We start from the raw sequence: 22,701 nt of genomic DNA on the forward strand, positions 1-22,701 counted from the left end.
CTCTTCTCTGAACTAAATTCTGGGTGTCTGAATTTCTTCAGCTTTGGAAGAGGCTTCTGGTATGACCATCAATGCTAACGAGTCACATTAGAACCAGCCAGTTCTCTCTGACACTTCAACCAGTGTGCTGCATTAATGATCCTGCTGTTCTTTTCCAGTGAATTATATCTTGTCTTCCCTGGACTGAGGATGGAAACTGTCCAAAAGTATTAGCTCTGCTACGCTTTATTCAGTGTGCACGTTCATATTTCTGCCAGGCTACCCTGGAGTTGAGCACCCCACGTGGAAAGCATTACCACAAGGCAGACTCAAAGTTTTGTGCCTGGCTGCCCTGGAAACATAAAGTTTGTTTGCCAGCAGAAGCCAGGGTAACTACTAGCAAGTGAGTCTGGAGCAGCTATTTCCTGAAGACACCTCACTAACCACCTGATTTACTATCTTACTGCAGTATGAACAATATCTAACCAAGGTACTCTGCTTCTCAACTTTCTCATTCTCCTCCTTCCTTCAACAAGCTGTGCCACACAGAGAAAATTTCCTACCTTAGCAGACTGCAGCGACATAACTCAAACTGACTAAAGACAAGTGAAAATTAATGAAACAGATAAAAGTAAGGTATCTCACCTTAAACAAATGAGAGGCTAACCAGTGTTTTGCCTGTGCCTAGCTCATGAATTGCCATTTCTATTCCTTATAACATCAGCTTTCTCCTAAGGCAGATGATTCTTAATAGTATAAAGCATCAGGCACCTTGTTGCCAAGCAGCCATCTTACAAAATTCAGAGGATTTTCATTTTTTCTCTTGTAACACTTAGAAAATAGCAAGTGCAGACATGTGTTCACTGTTGCTTTTGGCACAAAATTTCACATTTCTGTCCCAAGTGTATGGAGACAAGCCCAAAACCACATCAGATAGAACAGACAAACTATCCCACAGAGTCTCATCATTGGATTTCACTTGAATAAAGAATAGACCTTTACCCTCACAATTTAGGTTCTCTTTTAATTAACTGAGAATGTGCATTAAATATTGGCAACAATTATCTGACATCTCTGAATGTCATTGCCCAATGACATCCTTCACATTTTTTCAAAATAGTAATTTCCTTCTTTTGCCTTATGTTTTTGCTTTGTCAAATATTTGTTTCTACTTCCCCACAGCAGAGGACATTTTCATTTGCTTCTGATTCAGCAGAATCTTTTGTGAGTGGAAATAGCATATTTCCAGCACTCGCTTAACAAAGATTACTGTGATGACTTCAGCATCTCTGCCCACAGAAGAGTGGGCACTCACTCTGCTCAGTGAGGAGTTTACCAAACATTTGAAGGGTTTAACAGAGATCTCCAAAGGCCAGGACACACAGCTTACTACTTCATACCAGCATGTCTGATGTTACAATTTCCCTCAAGACAAGAAACTAGCACTATCCTGAAGTTATCTTTATCTTCTATGCCACAGATGCTGATACTTACCTGTCCAGGTTTATCAGTGACTCAATTCTGTACTCCATCTTGCTCTCTCCTGTGCCCACACACCATCCGGTTCCAATCCTTTCATATTTTTCTTCCATGAAGTCCCTTGCAAGTTTAGAAAGAGGTCCTCCTAAGCCTCCAAAAATCAACTTCATTTTTTTCTTTCCAATTTCTTGAGAAAATCTTTCTTTACCATGACATATGTCTGAGAAAACTTCACAAAGCCAGGATGTCAGTATGGATTTAGGGCCACTGTTTCTCATGCTGACCACAACTGCCTATTGTCTGCATTACATCTTTTATCTTGCTGATTTTAAATTCCCTGGGCATCAACCACACTTTTAAATTAGCTTTTTTATAAGGCTTAACGTAACACGATGCTGATTCATGAACAGCAATGCTGAATGCTGCCACTATTCACTATTCATGTTATTGTTAACAACAAACATCATCAACAGTTGAACTTATTCTGCACCATCCAGTACATAACAAGAAACTTAATGGCAGGAGATTGTATTATTAGACAATGTAAATGAATCAATACTATATAATGATGCTACCATAAAATTAGATTATTCAGTGAGAATAATCTGAGAATTTGAATACAAAACATCTCTTGTGTGATACTTAAAGCTGCATGCAAATACTAGCTAAATCCCAGAACCCTGGTAAATTATTTGTGCTAAACATGAGGATGCAGCTTTGACATGTGTCTTATTCAATATAGGTAAGAAAGAAATATCTATTCTTGAGCAACACTACATATTGATTAAGAGTACTCCTGTGAGATCCTAATTATTCTGCCAAGAAATAAGTGTTCTCAACAACTTTGGGAGTCAAAAATAGAGGTATCTTACTTTAAATTTACCCAGACTGTCCAGCATCTAGCCTTACGATCATTGGGAACCAACAGTGCTCAGCATGAAACTCAAATTTATTCTCTGACAAATTTTTGTTTCTCTCTGTGAAGCTGCTGTAAGTACTCCTGAATGTGTCCTTACAGTTATGTTCAGTCAATATACTCCTGTAGCAGAGAGGACCAAAAGGCATCCACAGATATTCTTTTTTGTGAGACTGCAGCATGAGACTAACCACACTCAACAAGCTGTTCTTACCTCCTCTGCAATGACAAAAGCATCCTTTGCTTCACTGTTTATCAACCGGTTTCTTCTGTTGTTCTAAAATACATTATGTAAGCAAACATCCAAATCAAAGAACAGCAATGGGGGATGAAAACACACTTTTCAACCAAAGTAAAACCCTAGTGTCGATATATGCTTCAGGCATTCCATAAAAGCTCTATGATAACTACATGGTAAATCTAATTTTCTTGAGAAACAAAATACTGGCCAAAACTTACACCAATCTCTGTTCTTTATGAGGAGTCTCATGAGATCTTAACATGTAAAAAAACCCCCAAACCTGCTCAGCTTAAGCATACTAAGTTACCAAGCTAAACTTGCTTTAGCACAGCAGAACTACTCCAAATTGCCTGTAGAGAATACAAGGTAAATAAAGTCCTGAGATCTTTAATCAACTGTTTGCCTGTTATGGTTTGGATGGATTTCCTTCCATGTCTTCTTAGATAATACAGGCAAGTACCAATGCCTGTAATTACAGTGTTAAAAAATAACTCCACAACCAGTAACAGAAACTGAAGTCATGTATAGTTTGAATGTGACAAGAATTCTTAAGGAAAAACACATGTTTGTTTAATGAAGTGTTTCATTTTGCTGCAATTCATAAGAGCATGAAATTAAGTTTGTATGGATACTTCCATTGCAGATGTACTAGAAAAGTTTCATACACTCTTTCAATAGAAATAGACAAAATTTCATACTATACATACTTTTGATGGAAAACAACTCCTACAATTTAGTACACATACTAAATTACAGTCTCCTGATGACACCACATTTTACTTAAAACCCTAGTTAAAACTAATTTTTAATTTTTATCCACAAAGAATGACCACATTTAAACAGGCGATATATTGTTCAACATTTCTGCTCTTTTGCTTCTTTCCATAATTCGATTCTGTTTGGACAACTAATTCAAATTTATGCATGATACAAAACCTAAGAAAGTGATAAACAGCTAGTATTTCACTTAGAGCAATTTAGATTATTTGTCTATGGCATGCAAGCAAACTGTACACTTCAGTATAAACAAATGAAAATTCAACCATCTGGGAGGTAGGGAAAGAGACAGAACTCTGTTCTAGGAAGAAAGAATTCAAACAGACTTGGAAATCAGATTATGTTGACAGCTGAACATGAGTTTCCAATGCCATACTGAGGTTACATAGGCTAATGTGACTTGTGGTAGTAAAATCAAAAAGCACAACAATAGCAGTAGCAGAGAACTTTATCTCTGTTTTTGACACAGATGCCACTGCTATAGGAATTCCAAATACATTCTGGAGTTTTAAAGCAATGGACAATGCTGGATTGGATTCTATCCTAGTCTTCACCTGCGGCCCAATGGGACATCTAGGGAAGACTACAAGCACGCACTGTATTTCCCCTTCATGTGTATCTTCCAGCATCCAATCACTTCCATTTCAGTGAGGCTATGATTTATATGTGGTTTCTATAACTTGACTGTGATTGCTTGAGCTCTTGAACCTACATGAGTAGATTCGCTTGTTGCCTGCAATCCCACAGCAATGAATTCCAAAGCTTGGCTAATTTCTGTGAAGAACCACCTTGGTTTGCTTTCAGTCCCCATTTGGTGCTCTACAGTTCCTGATGTTGAAGAAATGAAGACTAGCTCAACCTCTTCTAACCCTCTCTATGCTACTCCAGGTCTCATAGACCACTATAACCACCCCTCACCCATCTCTTTTCCAGTCCTTAGTGACTTGTCTTCATGGTAACTATTTCATAACTTTGTTCATCCTTTTCTAGGCCTACTATACAGTTTTAGCAATGGGGAACCAGAACTGCACAGTAATCAGGGCTTGGGTGAGTGGAGGATTATACAGTGGCACAGACATCTCCATTTCTTTCTTAACTTTCTTTTTTGACTGCTACTGAGTGCTGATTTGACATTTTGATGGAATGATCTATTAAGACCCCAAAATATCACTCTTGAGCAGCAACAGAGTTTGTAATTTTGTGTGAAATTTGGATTTCTTTTCCCTATAGGCACTACTTAGCCTCTCTTTACACTGAATTTCATCTGCCATTTTATTTATTATTTATCTCATGCAATTCTTTATTGTTGACCCTCATCTTTAGTACCCAAACACCCAGGAGAGTGCTTATAGAAAAGTTGTGACAATGCTGAAAGGCATTCTTTTGCCATTCAAGACAACTTGCACCTACGCAAGGGAGACTGCTGCCTAGGACACTAGGCTGACAGAAGCAGCAGAAATCACTGGCCTGCACTCCACTGTGGCTGTATTTGGTTTAATGTAGAACTCCCAACCGAAGCAGAGAGCAAGTTCTCCAACTGCCTTGTGCCCCTCCAAGCCAGGCATCATGTCACACTGAGAGTTGGGGAAAAGCTAGTTTAGCCGCCCTGCCTCTTGATTCTTAGCCTACACCATGAAGAACCTTGGAACTGATCCTGCTTAAGGGACTGGAGCCGTGTCTAACATGTGCCTTCATGAGAAAACTGGAACTATTAAGGCATCAAAGAAAGTAAGCACAAGTAACTCAATCACTTGAAGTGTAGAACAGAAAGTAACAGATGACTTTTCAAGATAACCAGCAAATATGTAACAATATCCACATGCCAAAAGTGGACGCTTGGCATGGAACGGAACAAGGCGCCTTTTCCATCCACTCTGATGAGACTAACATATCACTGGAATACTTTACCAAGAATTGAAGTGAATTTACTATTACAGTGATTCTTACTTTATTTTGAATTGGAGCATAACTTTTAGAAAAACAGCCAAGCTGGAATGCAAGAAAGTCTTATAGTCTGCGTTGTACAGGAAATCAGACCAGATAATCACAGTACCATCTCTCTAGTCCATTATGTTATTCTATAATGCACCTTTGGGCCAAGCACTTTTGGGGTATATTTGCATGGCATAACAGAAAAATAGCAGTCAAATTTTGAGATACTTTTAAGAAATGTTATCTCTTGGAATTCAGCCCAATGTGTGTTATGTTCCATGTATTTAATTTAATTTGTCCCTAGCAGGAACATGGAGCAGAAGCCAGCAGAGCAGGGGAATTACAAGCACAATGCAAATCTAGCATCAAATGGAAAAGGAGACACTCAGGAATTTAACAAAGGACAACTAGGAATAAAATATTAACTTATACAATATTAAGCTTTATTTACTTTTAGAATTTCTATTCCTCTTTCTAGTTCATTCTTTGTCCCCTGTTCTCTTTGGATTTCCTACACCTCTGTCTTAAGCTTCCCTGATTGCTTTCTGATCTCTTATCCCAACCATTTCTTTTTGTACAAGAATACTTTAACATTCCCTGCAGTCACAGGAATTATCCTTGAAAAATACCTTAGTTTTTCTACTTTTCTTGACTTGGGGGAAAAGAGGAAGTAACAAAGTCTTGTCAGTCTAGTCTTTCTACTAATAATTAAATTTTTCTACTACTAAAGCAGAAATAGGTTTTTACCTTTCACTACTTTCTTTTTGTGACACCCACAGTGTCTGTAGCCTGCATAATTACCTTCTCTTTGCTTCTGCTCATCAGACAACAATTGTCCCTTTAAGTAGAGGCAAAAGAAACAAATCAAAAAGCAAGGAGAAAAGCCTAGTATTTTGGTAAATCTCTTGACAAGTCTCTTTAAGACTAACAAACTCAATGCTAGATATTCCTGGCTTTGCCACACATTTAATTAACACAGGACACACAATTTTGTGGCTCACAGCTATGGACGTCAGTTCTGTAAATACCAAAGGACCTCTTGGGTATCTTCTGACAAAACTAATGAAAGCTGTAGTCCACTCTGTACCTTTTTTTCCACTACCTACTTTCCAGACTACCTTTTCCCACACTGCCCTGAGGGCCATGCCCTCTCCACTGCCCATCTGTCACCATCCCTGTAGAGTTCACAGAATCACAGAATGGTTGACATTGGAAGAGACCTCTGGGGGTCATCTGGAGTTAAGAAACTTTCCTCTTTTTCTGACTATTGCCTCTTATTCCATTAGCCATCAGCTGCCCATCCCATCCAACTTTTTCCCAAAGACTGGCTTTAGCTCATGTTAGCATACATGGTTTGAACACATAACTGAAGTGCTGAAGTACCTCAGACATTGGTGTGCAAATGCAAGTTTTATGTGAAATTCTGCCAGGGTAGCTGCCATCTAGCACATGTGGCAGAAGCCTTGCAAGACGGTCAGAGTGTTTTCACTGCAATGATGTGGACAAATAAATACTGTGAGTGCTTAACAATTAATATTAGTACTCTTCCATTAATAATGCCATTAACCTCATTAATGGCTTATGTTACTGGAGCTCCTCTCTCAGGAGAATTTTGGCAATGCATGCAGTTTTTAGGCATCCTGTTGAAAGTGTTGGCCATTAGTCATTGGTTCATACAATCAATTTGTTACAGTGTATTCAGCTGAACAATCCATACTATTACTTATACTGTCTTTCCAGTTTCCTTGGACACTTACACTTAGATTTCTGTTTTAATAGAGTACTTGCCAATTCCCAAGAATTTTCACAAGATGTTTCAGCTAACTTTTTCAGAAACTATTGCAAATTACAAAAATCCTTTAAAGTATTAGAAATTTCAGACTTTTCTAGAAAGCTAAGATTAATTTTTGTTAATGACTAAGAGATAAGAGGAAAAAAGAAGAAATACCATCAGCACAAACACAGCAGGGACAAGAAAGAAACATATCTGCCATAAAGCATGCAACAACTCTATGTTTATTATTGTACTGCCCACCATGCAGTCTCAGCTTCAAACAGAGACTCCCAGGTAAATTAATACTGACCTCCTTTACAATAGCGTATCTGCCCATTTAGATGATTGTATAGTCTAAGATGGAGAACAAAATCTAGAGGGGGATTCAGAGGGACAGACCTGTAGATTTAAGAAGCCAAATAACCAAGTGGAAAAAAGAACAATTCTAATTCCCAAATAAGAATTAATTTTCTTCAGAATTTCTAGTATAAGACCTTGTTTTACCAAACCTGTTCAAGGGAGTACATTAGAGAAAAGAAAAGAAATCTGACCTGAAGTCAGCTCCCTAAAGCCCGTGAATAGTTGCATATGTTATTACAGCTTTTTACATCCTTATCCTTTTCCTCTTTAATGTGAATTGCCTATAGTCAATTTATTCTGTTGCTGCTTTGAAATTTGTTATACACTGTAGCCTAAGGGCAAACTAGCCAACATTTATTTCACCTCAGTTTTTAAGTAGCAATCTATAAGTACCTCAAAGACATGAGATACACTGTTTAACGTCACACCAATTTAGTTAGTGAGTAAATGTGTGTATAAAATATACTACTTTTTTCTTCTAAGAAATAGGATTTTTCACTGTACAGCAAGAAATGAAAAAATTAATTCCAGATTTCTCCTCTGTATCTTGCATCCAAATCCGATGTATTCTATATGACAGCAGATTTTCAATAAAGGCTGTAAGAATCAAGTGACAGAAAGAAATGCCTTTAGTTTAAAAGGTACAAATGTTTGTTCCAAGCTTCCTTTCCTGTGACAAGCTGCTGACTGGTGCACCCCCAGCTTTTTTTCCCCACTATTACCACACACACTCCTCTTCTCAGGAAAGCTAAACTCAAATTGCTACCATTGCAATTTGATGAAGCAGAGTGAACAAGGTTTGCACATAAAAATCCATCTGGCCTTAATTTACTGTATTCTTGTTGCTCTATGGATTAGTAAATAAATACTGGTTTAAATGTCAAAGCCATTGAAATCCCTATTTTACATGAGCAAACAGGACCTTTGTAGGCTCTGCTTGACAGCTACTGAGCACAACACCTATCCAGAGTTGTCCAGCCCTTGCAAATAAATAAATACCTTCAACCCCACTAGACTACGAGACCCTCCTTGCTGCATTGGCAGTGTGGACTCCAGGCAGCAGCAGGCATTTCTCCACGCCTCTAAATTAATCTCCCAAACATGGAGATGAGGAAATGGCTTGCAAGAAAAAACAACTGACAACATGCCAAGAGACATCAAGTAAGCCCACCAAAATGCTCTGTATCCTTCCAGGAAAGAAGGTCAGATAGATATTCAGGCTTGCTGACCAACATCAATATAATGGTCCTTAGAACCACTTCATACAGTGTAAGAATATATAAGTTAAATTCATGAAAAGAACAATATGCATCACGTTTCAATATGTGTAAGGAAAAAAAAAAAAAAGAAAAAAAAGAGTAAAGAAAAGGCACCATGGTGTTTGCTAGGAAATAGACTAACACTAAAAACACTTCTTCATTGCGGCAAATTCATTCCAAAGAATAATTTTGTCAGCAGATCATAAATCCACAAAATGTGTCACAGGCTTTAGCACTAAGGAAAGAGCAAGCCTAGAGGAGTTTTCTAGCTGCTTCTCTTTCTGAAGTGGCTTTTTCATTTTTAACATGACAGCAGATGCTGATTTAAGTGATTTTTGGCTGAGTTGCTACTAATTGGTCTTTTCATCTGCCATTAATTTATTTGTCTTCTTGTTCTTTAAGAGATTTAATTGCAGCAACATAGAAATTTGCCAATTTTACTTTAGAAAAATACCCATTAATCCTCCCATTTAAAAAAAATCCTCAGATTTTCCATTGCAAGGAGTTAGTCCCACATTACAGTAAATACTTGTATAAAATAGTATGTCTGTCTCCTGAGAATTAGGAGTTTTCAACTGTATGCACTCACTCATTTCTATCTTAATAAAAAGCAAAGTATGCAAAGACGACCACATAAGAACACTTCATCAACTGGAAAAAGTTGTCAGCAAAACCAGCCACACAGCCTTTCACACAGAGAACATGTCTTTTATACAGCCAGTTGTGTGCAGATATCAAAAGCCTCCAGCTGCGACACACATTTTCAAGTATCTTCCTTGCAGGACTGATTCAACCTCTGGCTCCTCATGCCAAATCTGAAAATGCAGACTTTTGTGTTGTTTTAAACATTATTTTAATAGAGCTTTGGACAAATCAATCATTTAAAAATGACAATTTATTGTTGCTTTCTGATTAAGAGTCATTTTTTCCTCAGTCTGTTGACCAAGAGCTCTGACAGATGAACTCTGGCTAATTTTGTTGTGACAACTACAGATGTGAACTTGCCAGATTGAACTCAGGCAACAGAGCCAGAGGCGTATGCTTCCATGCTGATTCTGATGCAGAAGCAGCAAGTTCTGACAGAAGCCAGGTGAGAAAATATATTCAGCCACAGCAGCCTTTGTACAGTGACCTTCTTTCAGCCTCTATAACGAAGTTTTGCCACTTTTTATCTTTCTAACCCACGGCGCAGAGAATAACTGGACTCTGCTCCATCTTCTGCACCATTAGCAGACTTGTTTACCAAACTTCCCTTGGTTTCAGTTGCCAATAAATAATGCTTTTGCAGCCTCAAAGGCAGCAATGGAACTATTCAGTTGTTACAAACGAAGGAGTATGGAGAACAGAAAGGATATTTGGTCTACAGAACATTAATGCTTGCTCTGAAAAGCCAAAAAATCTTAACCACTTGTACATATCTTTCTAGTATTTGCTTTTATATGCAATCCTACACTTCCAAGTACAAAGGTAAGTCTGGAGTGTTCACCCACGAGCTCTACATCATTAATTATTTTTTCCCATCACTTCTGTCCTTCCTTTTCATTATCAGATCACTTCTTATCTATATGTATTATTGATACCTGTAAGATTTATAACACTGTAAAGTAAGAGTAGAACTACGCGCAATGAATTCACTGCTTGCTGAAGGGCTTCCGCCCAATCATTCATGATGCGCTAAAATCAAGCCTGGTTACTTACATGCTGTGTGTTTGTGTATTTTTGTGTGTTATGTTAAATGTTTCACAGAAATAGTAACTATAAAGTTAGAACATTTTAGATGAAAGGCCAGGTCAAGAGAAAAAGCCTCAATGAATTCCAGAAGATACAGATATGACATTTTCTGGAAAATGTCTAACTAGGTATGAAGTCTGAGAAGTACCTGATTTTGGTAGATCTACTGGTGTACCTCTGGCCAAACTTTCGTATTTATGAAAATATAAGCACTACTGTTGGTCAGAAAACTTTTAACTTTTCTCACCATGAACCCAGTATCCACCAGCATTTACTTTTCTTAAAAACAACAGAATTTAAAGTACAGGTGCACTTGCTAGTATTTTAAGAAAAGATATGTTCATTCTAAAGAAGGAATTATGCACCTACCTCAAAGATCAGGAAGAGCTAAGAAATTAAAAATCACCATTATCACAAATGCAACTGTTTATAGACTCAAATAAGTCAGTTCAGCCCAAACTTTCTTAAAAATCCAATACATACACCCAGTCTTTCTCCCACCTTTCACTTCTCTGCCAGAAACCTTAAATGTACATGCTTTTTAAGACATACATTTTCTCCTTTCTGCTCTTCTGCTTGTGATACTGCTCCAGTTACAGTTTTTTATTTATTTTTTTTCCTAAAACATCCAAAAGGCTGTTATAATTAGTTGAAAGAATTGGAAAGGTTAGCTTTGTTTCTGGTAAGCTAAACCATCTCCTCTAGTGCCAAAGACCAAAAGGAAAATGAAAAGATATAGAACTTAAACATAGGATTTTACTGACAGAAAAGAAAAAAAACCCAAAGAACCCCCAAATTGGCATGCATTCATGAATAAGTTAGAAGGAAAACTCTGTTAGATTTCTGGTAGCTCTAAGACTTTAGAAGGTAAAGAAACACCTGAAGATTTCCAAGCAATAGCCAATTATTTTAAAGAACAAATGGATACAGCAATTTCACTGGAAAACAGGGAAGTGGGTAGTTGGAGCCTGCATGATAGGAAAAAAAGCAAAAGTGTGTCAACATTGCTTTTGCATCTAGGTCTGTCTAGAAACTATTTAGGAATTAAGTCTGCCAGCAGCCCATGATTCTGAATTTACCAAAGAGGAAGAGGAAGAAACAAAAAACAACTCTAAATCTAGCCAGTCACATTTATTTAAATTCAATGGAGCAGTGCAAACAACCTCTCCAGTATTGGCAGGTATAGGTAAATGAAACAGATCCCAGCGTTTACTCTCATCAACAAGATGGCATGGTAGAATAACTCGGAAGTTTTTAAAGTAAAAAGGAAGCCATGGTCCATACGTTTACAGGCCTGTACTGCACTCCCATAGGTCTTTTAACAATAATTAGTAACTAGCATTATTGTTTATAAGAACACGCTTTTACTATGATATACCAGAATAAGAACTCCACCACTCAAGACAGTGGTATTACTGGAAACAATCCCATTAGGGGTCTGGCAATTTTTAGATATGATAAGGCATTCTGATGAATGTGACCATAAAAAAACCCCAACAAACAAAAAACAAACAAAAGCAACACAAAACAAGCAAACAAAAACTCCCCACAGAACCTCAGTAAGTCCCACATAGTCTAATGTCAGCAAACATGCACACAGTCCCAACCGAGTACATGCACATCTCGTGTGGCAGGGAAGGTTGTCACCTAAGAAGCGGAAAATTTCCTTCCTGACTTCCATGTGGAGAGCATTTAAACCAGTATTAATGTTTTATATTTGTGTGTGTAAAGCAGCTCACAAATTTAATCCCCCAGAGTGGATACTTAATCTCCTTGCTTTAGAATGAGGCCATGTTCTCACTCAAAAAATAACTTACAAAACACAAAATAACAAGAAAAATCTACACCCTTCCAGGGAGGAAGCAGAAGGTTTAATGTTTTGTGCCCAAGTGTCTAAGCGTATGATGCTACTTGCTCATGCATGGGCAGCTAAATCACATTTTGTGACCGAGTGAACACCAGTCCCTCCCACAGGTACTTTGAAAGGAGGCTTTCCTCTGTTGATTCTTTGCTTTTACTTCAGTTGGGTTACTTGGAGAAGCTTTCTACTTTGTCTGTTTTTAACTGTCTAGCAGCAGTAAACTCTCTGAAGCCAAGAATTTTAGCTCTTTAACTTCAACCTCTCTGTGGAATGCAGCAGAAATCAGACAGGAGGTCCAAAGACAGATAGAATTAATATGGTCACATCAGTCTCATTTCCTTGGAAAATCAAAGTGAAACCTCTGTTTGTGAGTGCCTAGACTCAGTCTCTGTGAATTGGCCCATAATTAAACATATTTGTTATGAAGAGGGAAGCAATATGTTTTGGAATGTTTTGAATTAGTGTATCTATAAAATAAACTGCTAAAAATACACCTAGACTGTCTATAAATTCTAGCCCTTTATCACCTGCATTAATGTTAGCACAATGAAAATCAGTTACCAAAGTACTGCATCTTTAAAGTTAATTTTGATTGTCATAAAAAAGCACTTTTAAAAGCATAAGGTAATGTTAATACCACCAGGTTACTTTTAAAATAAATCACCTGCTATGAGCAATGGTTTCTCTGCTAAGGTTTAAAAAATTAAAAGAAGAAAGAATTGTGTTACACCATTTTCCACATCTTCAAATGCAAACATGCAATGAAAGCAACCAATAATTACTCTTCACTATGTTTTCCATTTGTCCCAGCTACATGGTTTCCTTCAGTAATTCCCAAATCTCATCTTACTGTACTTGTCTTTTTGCATTCCCCTTTTCTGACATAAGTTAATTACCTGTCCTGTAAAATTCATTTGGCATTGTATTACTTCTTTTGTTCAGAAAAATGTTAGTTTTGCTGACACACATTCATGCTGGGGCAACTTGGTAAGACAGGACACTAGATTACTACTTACTAAAAGCAAGAAATGTTTTGGAGATGCAACGTGATGACCTCTTTCTGAAATGCATTTTTTACACACTATTCTGTTTTTCTCCTTAGGAAGAAAGTAATTGTTCATAGTGCTACAAAGATCTGTTAATTGCAAACATATGCAATGTCATCTTACCAGGGTATTTTAAAAAACAAACCAACCCACAACAACAGGACTGAATTCCTATTCTATGATCCTCATCCTGAACAGCTATATAAAAAGGTCTTTGCAGTGGGCTAAGTGCATAATTTTTTTTTTAAATGCAAATAAATTTAAATTTCTAATGTTGCCTTGAGTGGAGAAGGAAAAGAGTGATCCTCCTGTGATATAGGATACATCCTACTTTGGAAGATCAGGGAAAAGTTCCAGTGAACTAATATTTTAAAATCTCTGCTGCATCTCCAGTTCCAATAGGCTTAAACAACTTGTTTCTTCTGCATATTTGTAATACAGCAAAAAATAATATAATCCAGCAAGATGTGACTCCCCGGCACAGTCAAGCAACCAAGAAATATTTTTAAATCTGCCTTTTAAGTTTGATGTATACTTACAAATGGAATGCTTATTTTCCCTTCGTCCAATATCACCTGATTTTTTCCTCTTCCTGTTTGAAGTTTTCTTTTCCTACACTTTGATTTTAAGTTGATTAAAAAAAAATCCAGACAGAGAAAAAGTGCTTTCACTACTTCCCAGCTATCAGCTGATTTTTTATTTCTCTATGCCTCATATGTACATTCCTTCTTTCATTCACTTATCTTAATATTCACATTAACTCCATCACAATATCTCAGAGAAGCCAAGAGACAGGCTGCCATTAACTTTCAGCTTGCTTTTTGGCAGTCTCTATTATCACACGGAAAGACGAAGTGTTTGTAGAAGTAGTTGATTCAAGCCCTCACACAAAAAGACTATCCTCAGAGACTGTAAATCATGTTGTACTGTGACTGGCTACTTAACCAACACTCAATTTACCAATTTCCACTCTATGACATTGAAAAAAGTGACATATAGATAATAAATATTACTTCCTCCACCTCACACCCCAAGTAGTTCACCCCTAGCCCCATATTTTATAGAGTGGTTACAACAGGAAAAAAGAAGGAAAAAAAAAATTAAAAATCAAACAATCCATTCCAAAACCATGGGGTTTAGATAGTACTATAATAATTCCTTGAATTATTAGGTTCCTAAATATCTGCAGGATTTATGTTTAAAATATACCCAAAACATGCTATGATACCTTCCAACTTCAACTGGATGAGACAAACTATCCCAGAGAACACAATACCTGAAATTAGGATAAAAATTGACTGCTGAGTTAAAGTTAAAGGTCAAGCATGACTATACAAGTACTTCATCCAAGCAACTTCAAACCCATCCAAAACAAAAACCCCTCCCCATCTCAATGCAGCATCTATACAAAGTCAGACCATTTACTTAAATACTTGCAGTTGACAACAGCAATAAGAAACCTCTTTAAACACCATCTATAAAACTTGCTTTTATTTGCAAACATTAAAAGGATTAAGAGGCCTTTTGGGACATTCTGTCCATATATGAGTTACAAATTTTCACAGGTCACACTTACAGGGAGGAGACACTCGGTGCAGAACAATCTGTTCTTCACTACAAAAACATTAAATGAAGTTATGCAGCAGCCAGAGAATTCCAGGGCCCATAGAGGAGAAAACCTGACCTGGTCAAAGCAAACTGGATACAGGAAAAACAAACAAACAAACTAACAAAAACTAATATATGGGCCAGAGGGAAACAAATTTTTCAGGGAAAAGAAGGCATACCGTGGGGAAGATGGACATACTGAAATGTGGAGGAGCACACTGAACAATTTCTGTACAGTCATTGGACACACATTTGCAATACAATTATGACAGCAGAATCACAACTCCTCTGTTTATCACTGTTGTTGTCAACTGTTTTTCATTACAGGCTTAAGACCTTTAATGAAAGGCAATTACAAGATTTATAGTACTTTGCATTATATTCATCACCTAAATGAAAGATTAAAATGCAGTTGTCTCCTGCAAAGTGACTGGAGCGACTCATGGTTATTTTCATGTTGTCTCTCAAGAGTTTCTCCGTGTGTAAGCAAAAATGACTTTGCTTTCTAAATGCCACTGAAGCTGAGCTTGCCAAACTGTGCTGTTACCGCTTAGTGCTTTGTTACCTTTAATAAAGAAGCAAAAGACCAAGTTCTGCCTCTCTCCAACAACTGTAAAATAGCATTATAATCTTCTGAATCTGAAGACACTGGCAGCACAGCTATCATCAAGAACACAATTTAGCCAGAATAGTGTGTTATGGGAATGTATCCAGCTCAGCTCTCGGAGCCCAGAACGAGAAAAAATTTGCTGTTTATTTAGGCTTTGTATTTTGTTCTTAATGGGAAGAAAAGAAAAAAAAAAAAACCCACCCTAACTCAGTAAGAGGCAGTGCAAATGTATTTCTTCAAACAGATTCTGATTATCATAATTTTTCATCAAAATATACACATCTGAAGTAGGATGAAGTATATTCACAATCACATTTGCTGTTTCTCTAATAGCTGCCTTCTTAGTGATCTAAAGGTGTTTTACAAACAACAATTTACTAAACCTCAGAATATTTTTTTAGGTAGGAGTTACCCTGATACCGCAGCTCTCTGATATCCAAAATTTGTTTTTGCTGACACCATCTATTCTTTTGTGATAAAAAATAAAAGGATTTTAATTTCTCAGTCCTTTATTTTAAACAACATTTTCTATCCCTCTTCTCTATAACCCTAAGGAGAATAAATAACACAAACCAACTTAAATATTAAAAAAATCTGATCATAATTTTGGGGTTTGTATTGTTCATATGCAATTGTGGTTTTTTAATAAAAAGTAGTCTATCAACTGTATTTTCTTCATATAGTACTTCAGTTAATAAATACATAAATTCTAGAAATTAGTTCTGCTTTGTTACTTCCTACACAGTCTTCCCTATCTTAATGGTAAAATTTAGCCAACTGGAAACCCTCTTAATTTAAACAAATAGCAACCAATAATTTGCTTACATATTCTTCATGATACTTGAACTACTGATACAACAGATGGATGCAAAGGATGCAACTGATTTAACTGAAGCAGATTTTTTTCTTTATAGTTCTATAATCATAAGCGCTGAAACCAAAAATGTAATTGTATAACATAGATTGAAACTAAAGAATGGTTGAGGAAGACATTCTACATTTTCAAGTCATTTAAAAAAGGTTGCTACCAAATCTGTAAAAGGGCTCTAGGTGGTATGTTTCAAAGCACACCAGCATCAAGTAGATCTGATGTTTTCCTACAACAGACCCAAAATTCCTCGTTCTGGAGCTCTGTTGACAAACTAGACTCTGTCTGAATATTCCTGTTGTGCACAGTCTAACTCTACAGCTTAGATTCCAAAAAACAAACCTTTTTTTTTTTTTTTTTTTTTTTTGTACTTATTACCAGCTTGAAACTTTGAAAATTCACTCTTCCTATCCAGCTCCATCCTGCCCCTTTTTCCACTAGGAACTCCACATTGTTCTGTAGAATCAGACGGTGGGGCACCAAACTCCCCACGAGACATCTGGATTTTTAAGGTTCTGCCTGTAGAAGGTTATGACTCAGATAATTTGTGTAAAAACTGAAATTTCATGGCCTGCAACTAGAATTTTCTTTGTACTGGCTTACCTCATTCTCTCTGGATGTGTACTGTATCCTGAGAGTATCCATGGCTCCGATCATCACTTGCATGGCAGTAAATACATTTTGGTAAACCAGTTTTGTGAAGCCTTTTCTGTCTTCTTCTGTGTAACCTGATCCATGGATAATCCTCATTTGTTTAATGAACGTACTCTTGCCACTTTCTCCTGTGCCTGGGAGAGGGGGGAAGAGGAGAGAGACAAAAAGGTTTGTATTTGCAAATCCTGCCAGTTGAAAATATTTGTAAATATGTATACAAGGATGTGCACCTTATCTGAGCATCATAAGGGTCACCATTAACTGTAGTATCATTTCTGAATTTTCTGTTCTCCATAATCTATATTGTTTTACTCAAAATATTTGCATTGCTGGGCTTGGGAGGGATTTTGGTAAAATATATATATATCTATCTTATCATAATACATCCTACAATGTTTAATCTAAGCATCCTGTAGGTAGAAGTCAGACTAGAAAACAAGTAAGGTATATGAGTACAAAAGAAAGAAATTTTGTTTGTGCAAGGGTCAAATTCTTCAACACTGGGAACTTTGTACAGGGTTTATCTACCATTTACACCTTAACAATAGAGCCTGCACTAATCCTGAACTTGGGGAAGAATTTTATCATTAGGCCGCATTACTAAGTTTCACATTTCTACTGATTCTTATATAAATACTGATTGAAAACATGTTAACTGAAATTATGAAAAATGCATTCATTACTGTCAGCTACTCTGGGGATCATTGATTCTATTTTAAAAAAACCCAACAAACAGATATTATAAAGTCATATATGAACTTACATCATCCATATAATATTTTGCACGTACATATTGCTTTAAGCCCACTTACAGGACATAACAATGTATTTCCTAACATTTTTCAGGACATAAGCCTTGTTCCTCTCTTCTTTCCTATTAGCCTGACAACCGAAAAATGTCTGCTCTGACTCATTTCAAGGGTCCATTCAGGCAGTGTCCCCTCTCCAACCAAGCTGGTAAGTGGTGACCAAGACAAGAGTAAAAAGAGGGGCCAGAATATATGACAATTCCTCCACAAACCCCTCCCTGCATCTTAAAAGTTAGGACTTAGCTTAGAAGTTCATTAGCTAAATCCTACCTATTTGGTAGCCCTACTGTATCTCTCAAGTACTTGGGCATGTATCTCCTTAAAGCCATGGAAACTTTTTGCATCCTCAACACATTTTAGTAAGGAGTTTCAGAGCTCTGTCACCCATGATACATTATTTGTCCAGAGCTTGGATCCACCAGCTTCATTTCCGTTTCTTGTATTCAATAAATCTAGCCCCCTCCCCTACCCCTCGCCTTCTCCACACAGTCTTGATTTTATACACCTCTATCATATTGTATTGGGTTTACATGGCAAGGTTTTGGTAAGCAAGGGGGCTGCAGGTGTGGCTTCTGTGAGAAGATGCCAGAAGCTTCCCCCATGTCTGACAGAGCCAAGGCCAGCTGGCTCCAAGATGGACCCACTGCTGGCCAAAGCTGAGCCCATCAGTGATGTTGGTAGCACCTCTGTTGTAACACGTTTAAGAAAGGGTAAGAAAAGCTGTGCAAGAGCTGTGTGCAAGAGGAGTGAGGAAATGTGAGCGAAACAGACCTGCAGACACCAAGGTCAGTGCAGAAGGAGGTGAGGAGGTGGAGGAGGTGCTCCAGGCACTTCTGCTTTCTACTTTGGAGCAGAGATTCCCCTGCAGCCCATGGAGAAGACAGTGGTGGAGCAGGTTGTCCCCCTGCAGTCCATGGGTGACCACACTGAAGCAGATATCCACACTGCCCGTGGAGGACCCCAGGCCAGAGCAGGTGGACATGCCCTGAGGGAAGCTTCAGCCCATGGAGAGCCCATGCAGGAGCAGGCTCCTGGCAGGACCTGTGGCCTGCGGGGGACCCATGCTGGAACAGTCTGCTCCTGAAGGACTGCACACCATGGAAGGGACCCACACTGGTGCAGCTTTTGAAGAACTGAGGCCTGTGGAAAGGACTGATATTGGAGAAGTTTGTGAAGGACTAGTCTGTGAGAGGGACTCCAGGCTGGAACAGGGGAAGAGCACAAAGAGGGAGGAGCAGCAGAGATGAAGTGTTATGATCTGACCACAACCCCCATTCCCCACACCTCTGTACTGCTCAGGGGGAGGAAGTAGAGAATTTGGGAGTGAAGTTAAGCCCAGGAAGAAGGGAGGCGTGGGGGGAAGGTGCTTAAAGATTTGTTCTGATTTCTCACTGTCCTTCTGTTATTAACTGGCAATAAATTAAATTAATTTCCCTAAGCCAAGTCCATTTTGCCTGTGATGGTAATGGGTAAGTGATCTCCCTGTCCTTATCTTGACCTATGAATTTTTTCATCATATTTTCTTCTCTGTCCTGTTGAGAAGGGGGAGTGATAAAGCAGCTTGGTGGGCACCTGGAGGTCAGTCAATGTCAACCCACCACACATATTCACCTTCAGCTGTACTTTTTCTAGGTTGGAGAGACCTAACCAGGTCAATTCGGTTTTCAGGTGAGTGATACTTCATAGCTTGATCATCCCTTTGACTCTGTTGAAGCTTTCTCCATTCTGTTTACCTCTGAGATATACATAGAGTACTAAATTTCAAATACTAAGGTGCTGCCAAAACTTAGATTTATGAATGTGAGAGACTGGACCGAGTTAATGCCTCAAACACCCATCGTAATGGACAGAGACTGGGGCCTGCAGAGACCGGGACCTGGCTTTTACGGTTGAGGGAAGGAATGGAACTTGCTCGCAAGGCTGCATAGCAACATCACTTGTAAGGGACTGAAAGGGTTAATGTCTCAAACATTGTGGTGGAGCAAGTCCTGCATAACAACGAACCTGCATAAAACCAAACGAAGCAGGTGAGAAGTGGAGGTGCTCCATGAAGGAGGGGCAAGGAGATTATAAAAGGACACGAATTGACTAATTGACACACGCCCTCTAGAAGTGGGCCTCTGGGCTGGTGGGACCAACGCTGGACCCAGGGCTGGTGAACCTTTCTCTTTTCTCTCTCTCTCTCTTTTTCCATAACCTCCACACCTCATCCCTTTAGACATAAAACCACTGACCAAGTCTGGGACTAGGAGTGGATCCAGCTGCCCCTGGGCTCCTCTCTGAGAACAAGTCCAGAAACCAAGGGGGTCTGCTCTGAACCTTGTGACTCAACAGGAGGGATGTCCTTATTTTCTTCCCTGAATCGATATATACATGGTTACCACTTGTTACACAGTTTACTGATGTAGTTTCATGGCAATTCCTGTTGTGAGAAACCCCACCACCTGCTGTTATGTCTTCCAAGTTCAGGTTGCTTCTCCCATAAATAAAACGTTTAACTGACTGGTTGGTGTTGTTTTACCTTAATTTAGCCCGAGGGCATTCTGAACTCACCATGACCCCTCCCTGGTCTGTGCAGCACAGGTTGTGACAATGAAGAGGCATCTTTGTGTTATCTGTACTGTAAGTAATTAAAAGAGAGAGAGACTGCATGTGCTATATAGTTGTTCTCCACTTCCATTACTTTATAGTGATCTACAATTAACTTTACCTGCCATTTCATTGCCTACTCTTGTGACACCCTCCTGCAACTTTCAGTCATCCTTACAAACTTGACTAACACTGAGCAGAAAAATTTCTCTTGTAATTGCTCAACTGCTTTCCCTCCAGACCTTTCTTTTTCTCTATATTTTCTGTTATTCAGCATCAGTGTGATGTGACTGAACAAATCCATTCCTATCCCACAGAGCTTTTGTATGAGAGCGTCACTGACAGCTTTTTCCTGTTCTTCCCTAACTGAAAGGACAGTACAGGAGCAAAAAATACCTGTTATACTTTCTTCTTAAAATCTTCACTGTATTTTTTCATTAGTTTAACAATTAACTCCGTTCTGGCTGAGCTACAGGATTTGCTTCACTCCTCTACTAAGAATTTACTGCTGGTAAAATAGTATTCCCATTAACAAACTTTCAGTAATTTGCACTTAGTACCACTAGGTGTCGAAATTATATCAGCACAAAGAGGAAAGAGTTGCTCTGAACATTACTTCTTCAGATATAAGGAAGTAGGAAAATACTGCAAGTGCCCACCACATCATACTGTATCTCAGTACCATAGCAGACCATAGTATCATTGTAATGAAAAATCGTGCAACTGCAGGGCTCCAACCACTAACAGTAATAGCAAGCAAAACCCAGGTAACCTAGAAAAGTGCAACATGTTATGTATTACTTGTATATCACAGCCATTTTTCTGAAACATTTATCACTGTCATCAGTTCTTACTCTACGCCCTTCTTCCGTATTTTGCATCACCCACTGTGGACTTCCTTTCAAAGCTGTAGCTGTCCCTTATTCAAGCCCGTGTTGTTCAACACTCCTCTAGGACATTGCTAGCATAGCTCTGCTCTGCAGGTATCAGGACCTATAGCACTCATCAGAAGAAAAGTGAAGCAACTTTTTAATCAAGCAATAAGAAATACTTAATATTTTTGCCTGTAAAAAGAAGATTAATACAGCTGTTCTTTCAACAAATGTTCAGAATTTCTTTAGTTTTGGTGTTGTATTGTTTTTTTGGGGAGAGATGGAACGTAGAGATACGCCAGAATACATGTGAAACAAATTCCTGGAGGAATTTGTTTCAGTAAAATGCTGATGTTACATTATATATCACAGCCCTCAGAAAGGCAGTCCTGGCATGTCAGCTTTAAGAAGTCAACATAAATACATTTCAAGTACAATTCAGTTTAAAAACAAAACCTCACCACCAACTTTTTTTGCTGTCAGTGAAACCCTTATATTTGAGAGGAAAACACTGATTAATCCAGGTTGAATTGCTGGCCTAAATTTTTATATAACTCAGAATAAACAGTCCTATCACATTGCAGTGGTGCCCTCTACTAGTGTTTGAGTAAAGAAAAACCATCGTGCAACCATTAACTTCACTGTCAGGGATATGTAGCAATTAAGTTTGTGAAATCAAGTTTAAAAAAAAAAATCTAATTTCTGAGATTTTTTCCAAGGCCCACAAACACCAAAGGTAGATGGACCCAGGTTTGAAGAGATCATCATCTGTAATCCAAGCTAGAGTTCTTCCCTGCATGTATCCAATTTAATTTTTTAAGAAATTTAAGGTTAATATTTTACTATTACCTGATTTGATCCAATCTATATCAACCTACAGCAAACAAAAATTGCTTATCCAAGTGATTTATAAAGTGGTACAAAATACATGGGTAATAAACAGAGTCATTCTGCTTTACCTTTTGACATCTCATAATCCTGAGCACAAGTTGATTTAAAAGCTTTGTGCTCCCTAACCTGACCTTAAGTAGAGTACACAGTCTTCCTTTGGTATTCTTCCTTCCAGCAACTTATGTGCCTAGCTGCGCCTCTTGTCATTAACCCAGAATACAGGGTCTCTGTTCAAAGCCAACAATACATGCTCTTTGTTTCTCCATACCCATAAGCGATCTAAAAAAATCTTCAGGGCTCATTAGCTTAAAATGAAACAAGGCTTTTGAAGCACATCTTGACAGAGCATCATTTTAAAGCATGTTAAAAAGTGGCAGGGCTTTCAAAAAGAGTTTGAATATGGAGTAGTCATGCCAATATGCATACTTGTGAGATATTAAGCTAA

The 22,701-nt window shown here is 38.1% G+C and overlaps 1 protein-coding gene across 2 annotated transcripts in view; it reads right to left on the reverse strand.

Annotated features, from left to right (window-relative positions):
* The window catches only part of GNA14 (guanine nucleotide binding protein (G protein), alpha 14), an 86,766-nt gene that overhangs the window by 29,317 nt on the left and 34,748 nt on the right, over positions 1-22,701 (reverse strand). The window contains exon 2 of one of the 2 annotated variants that reach the window (XM_010568615.1): positions 17,045-17,229. In XM_010568615.1, coding sequence (XP_010566917.1) covers positions 17,045-17,229 — 185 coding nt within the window. Of the gene's footprint in view, positions 1-17,036; positions 17,230-22,701 lie in introns of both variants that reach the window. The other variant, XM_010568616.1, reaches the window with a different exon arrangement.

This window comes from Haliaeetus leucocephalus, unplaced genomic scaffold (genome assembly GCF_000737465.1).
Source record: "Haliaeetus leucocephalus isolate CR32 unplaced genomic scaffold, Haliaeetus_leucocephalus-4.0 Scaffold251, whole genome shotgun sequence".
Classification (NCBI taxonomy): domain Eukaryota; kingdom Metazoa; phylum Chordata; class Aves; order Accipitriformes; family Accipitridae; genus Haliaeetus; species Haliaeetus leucocephalus.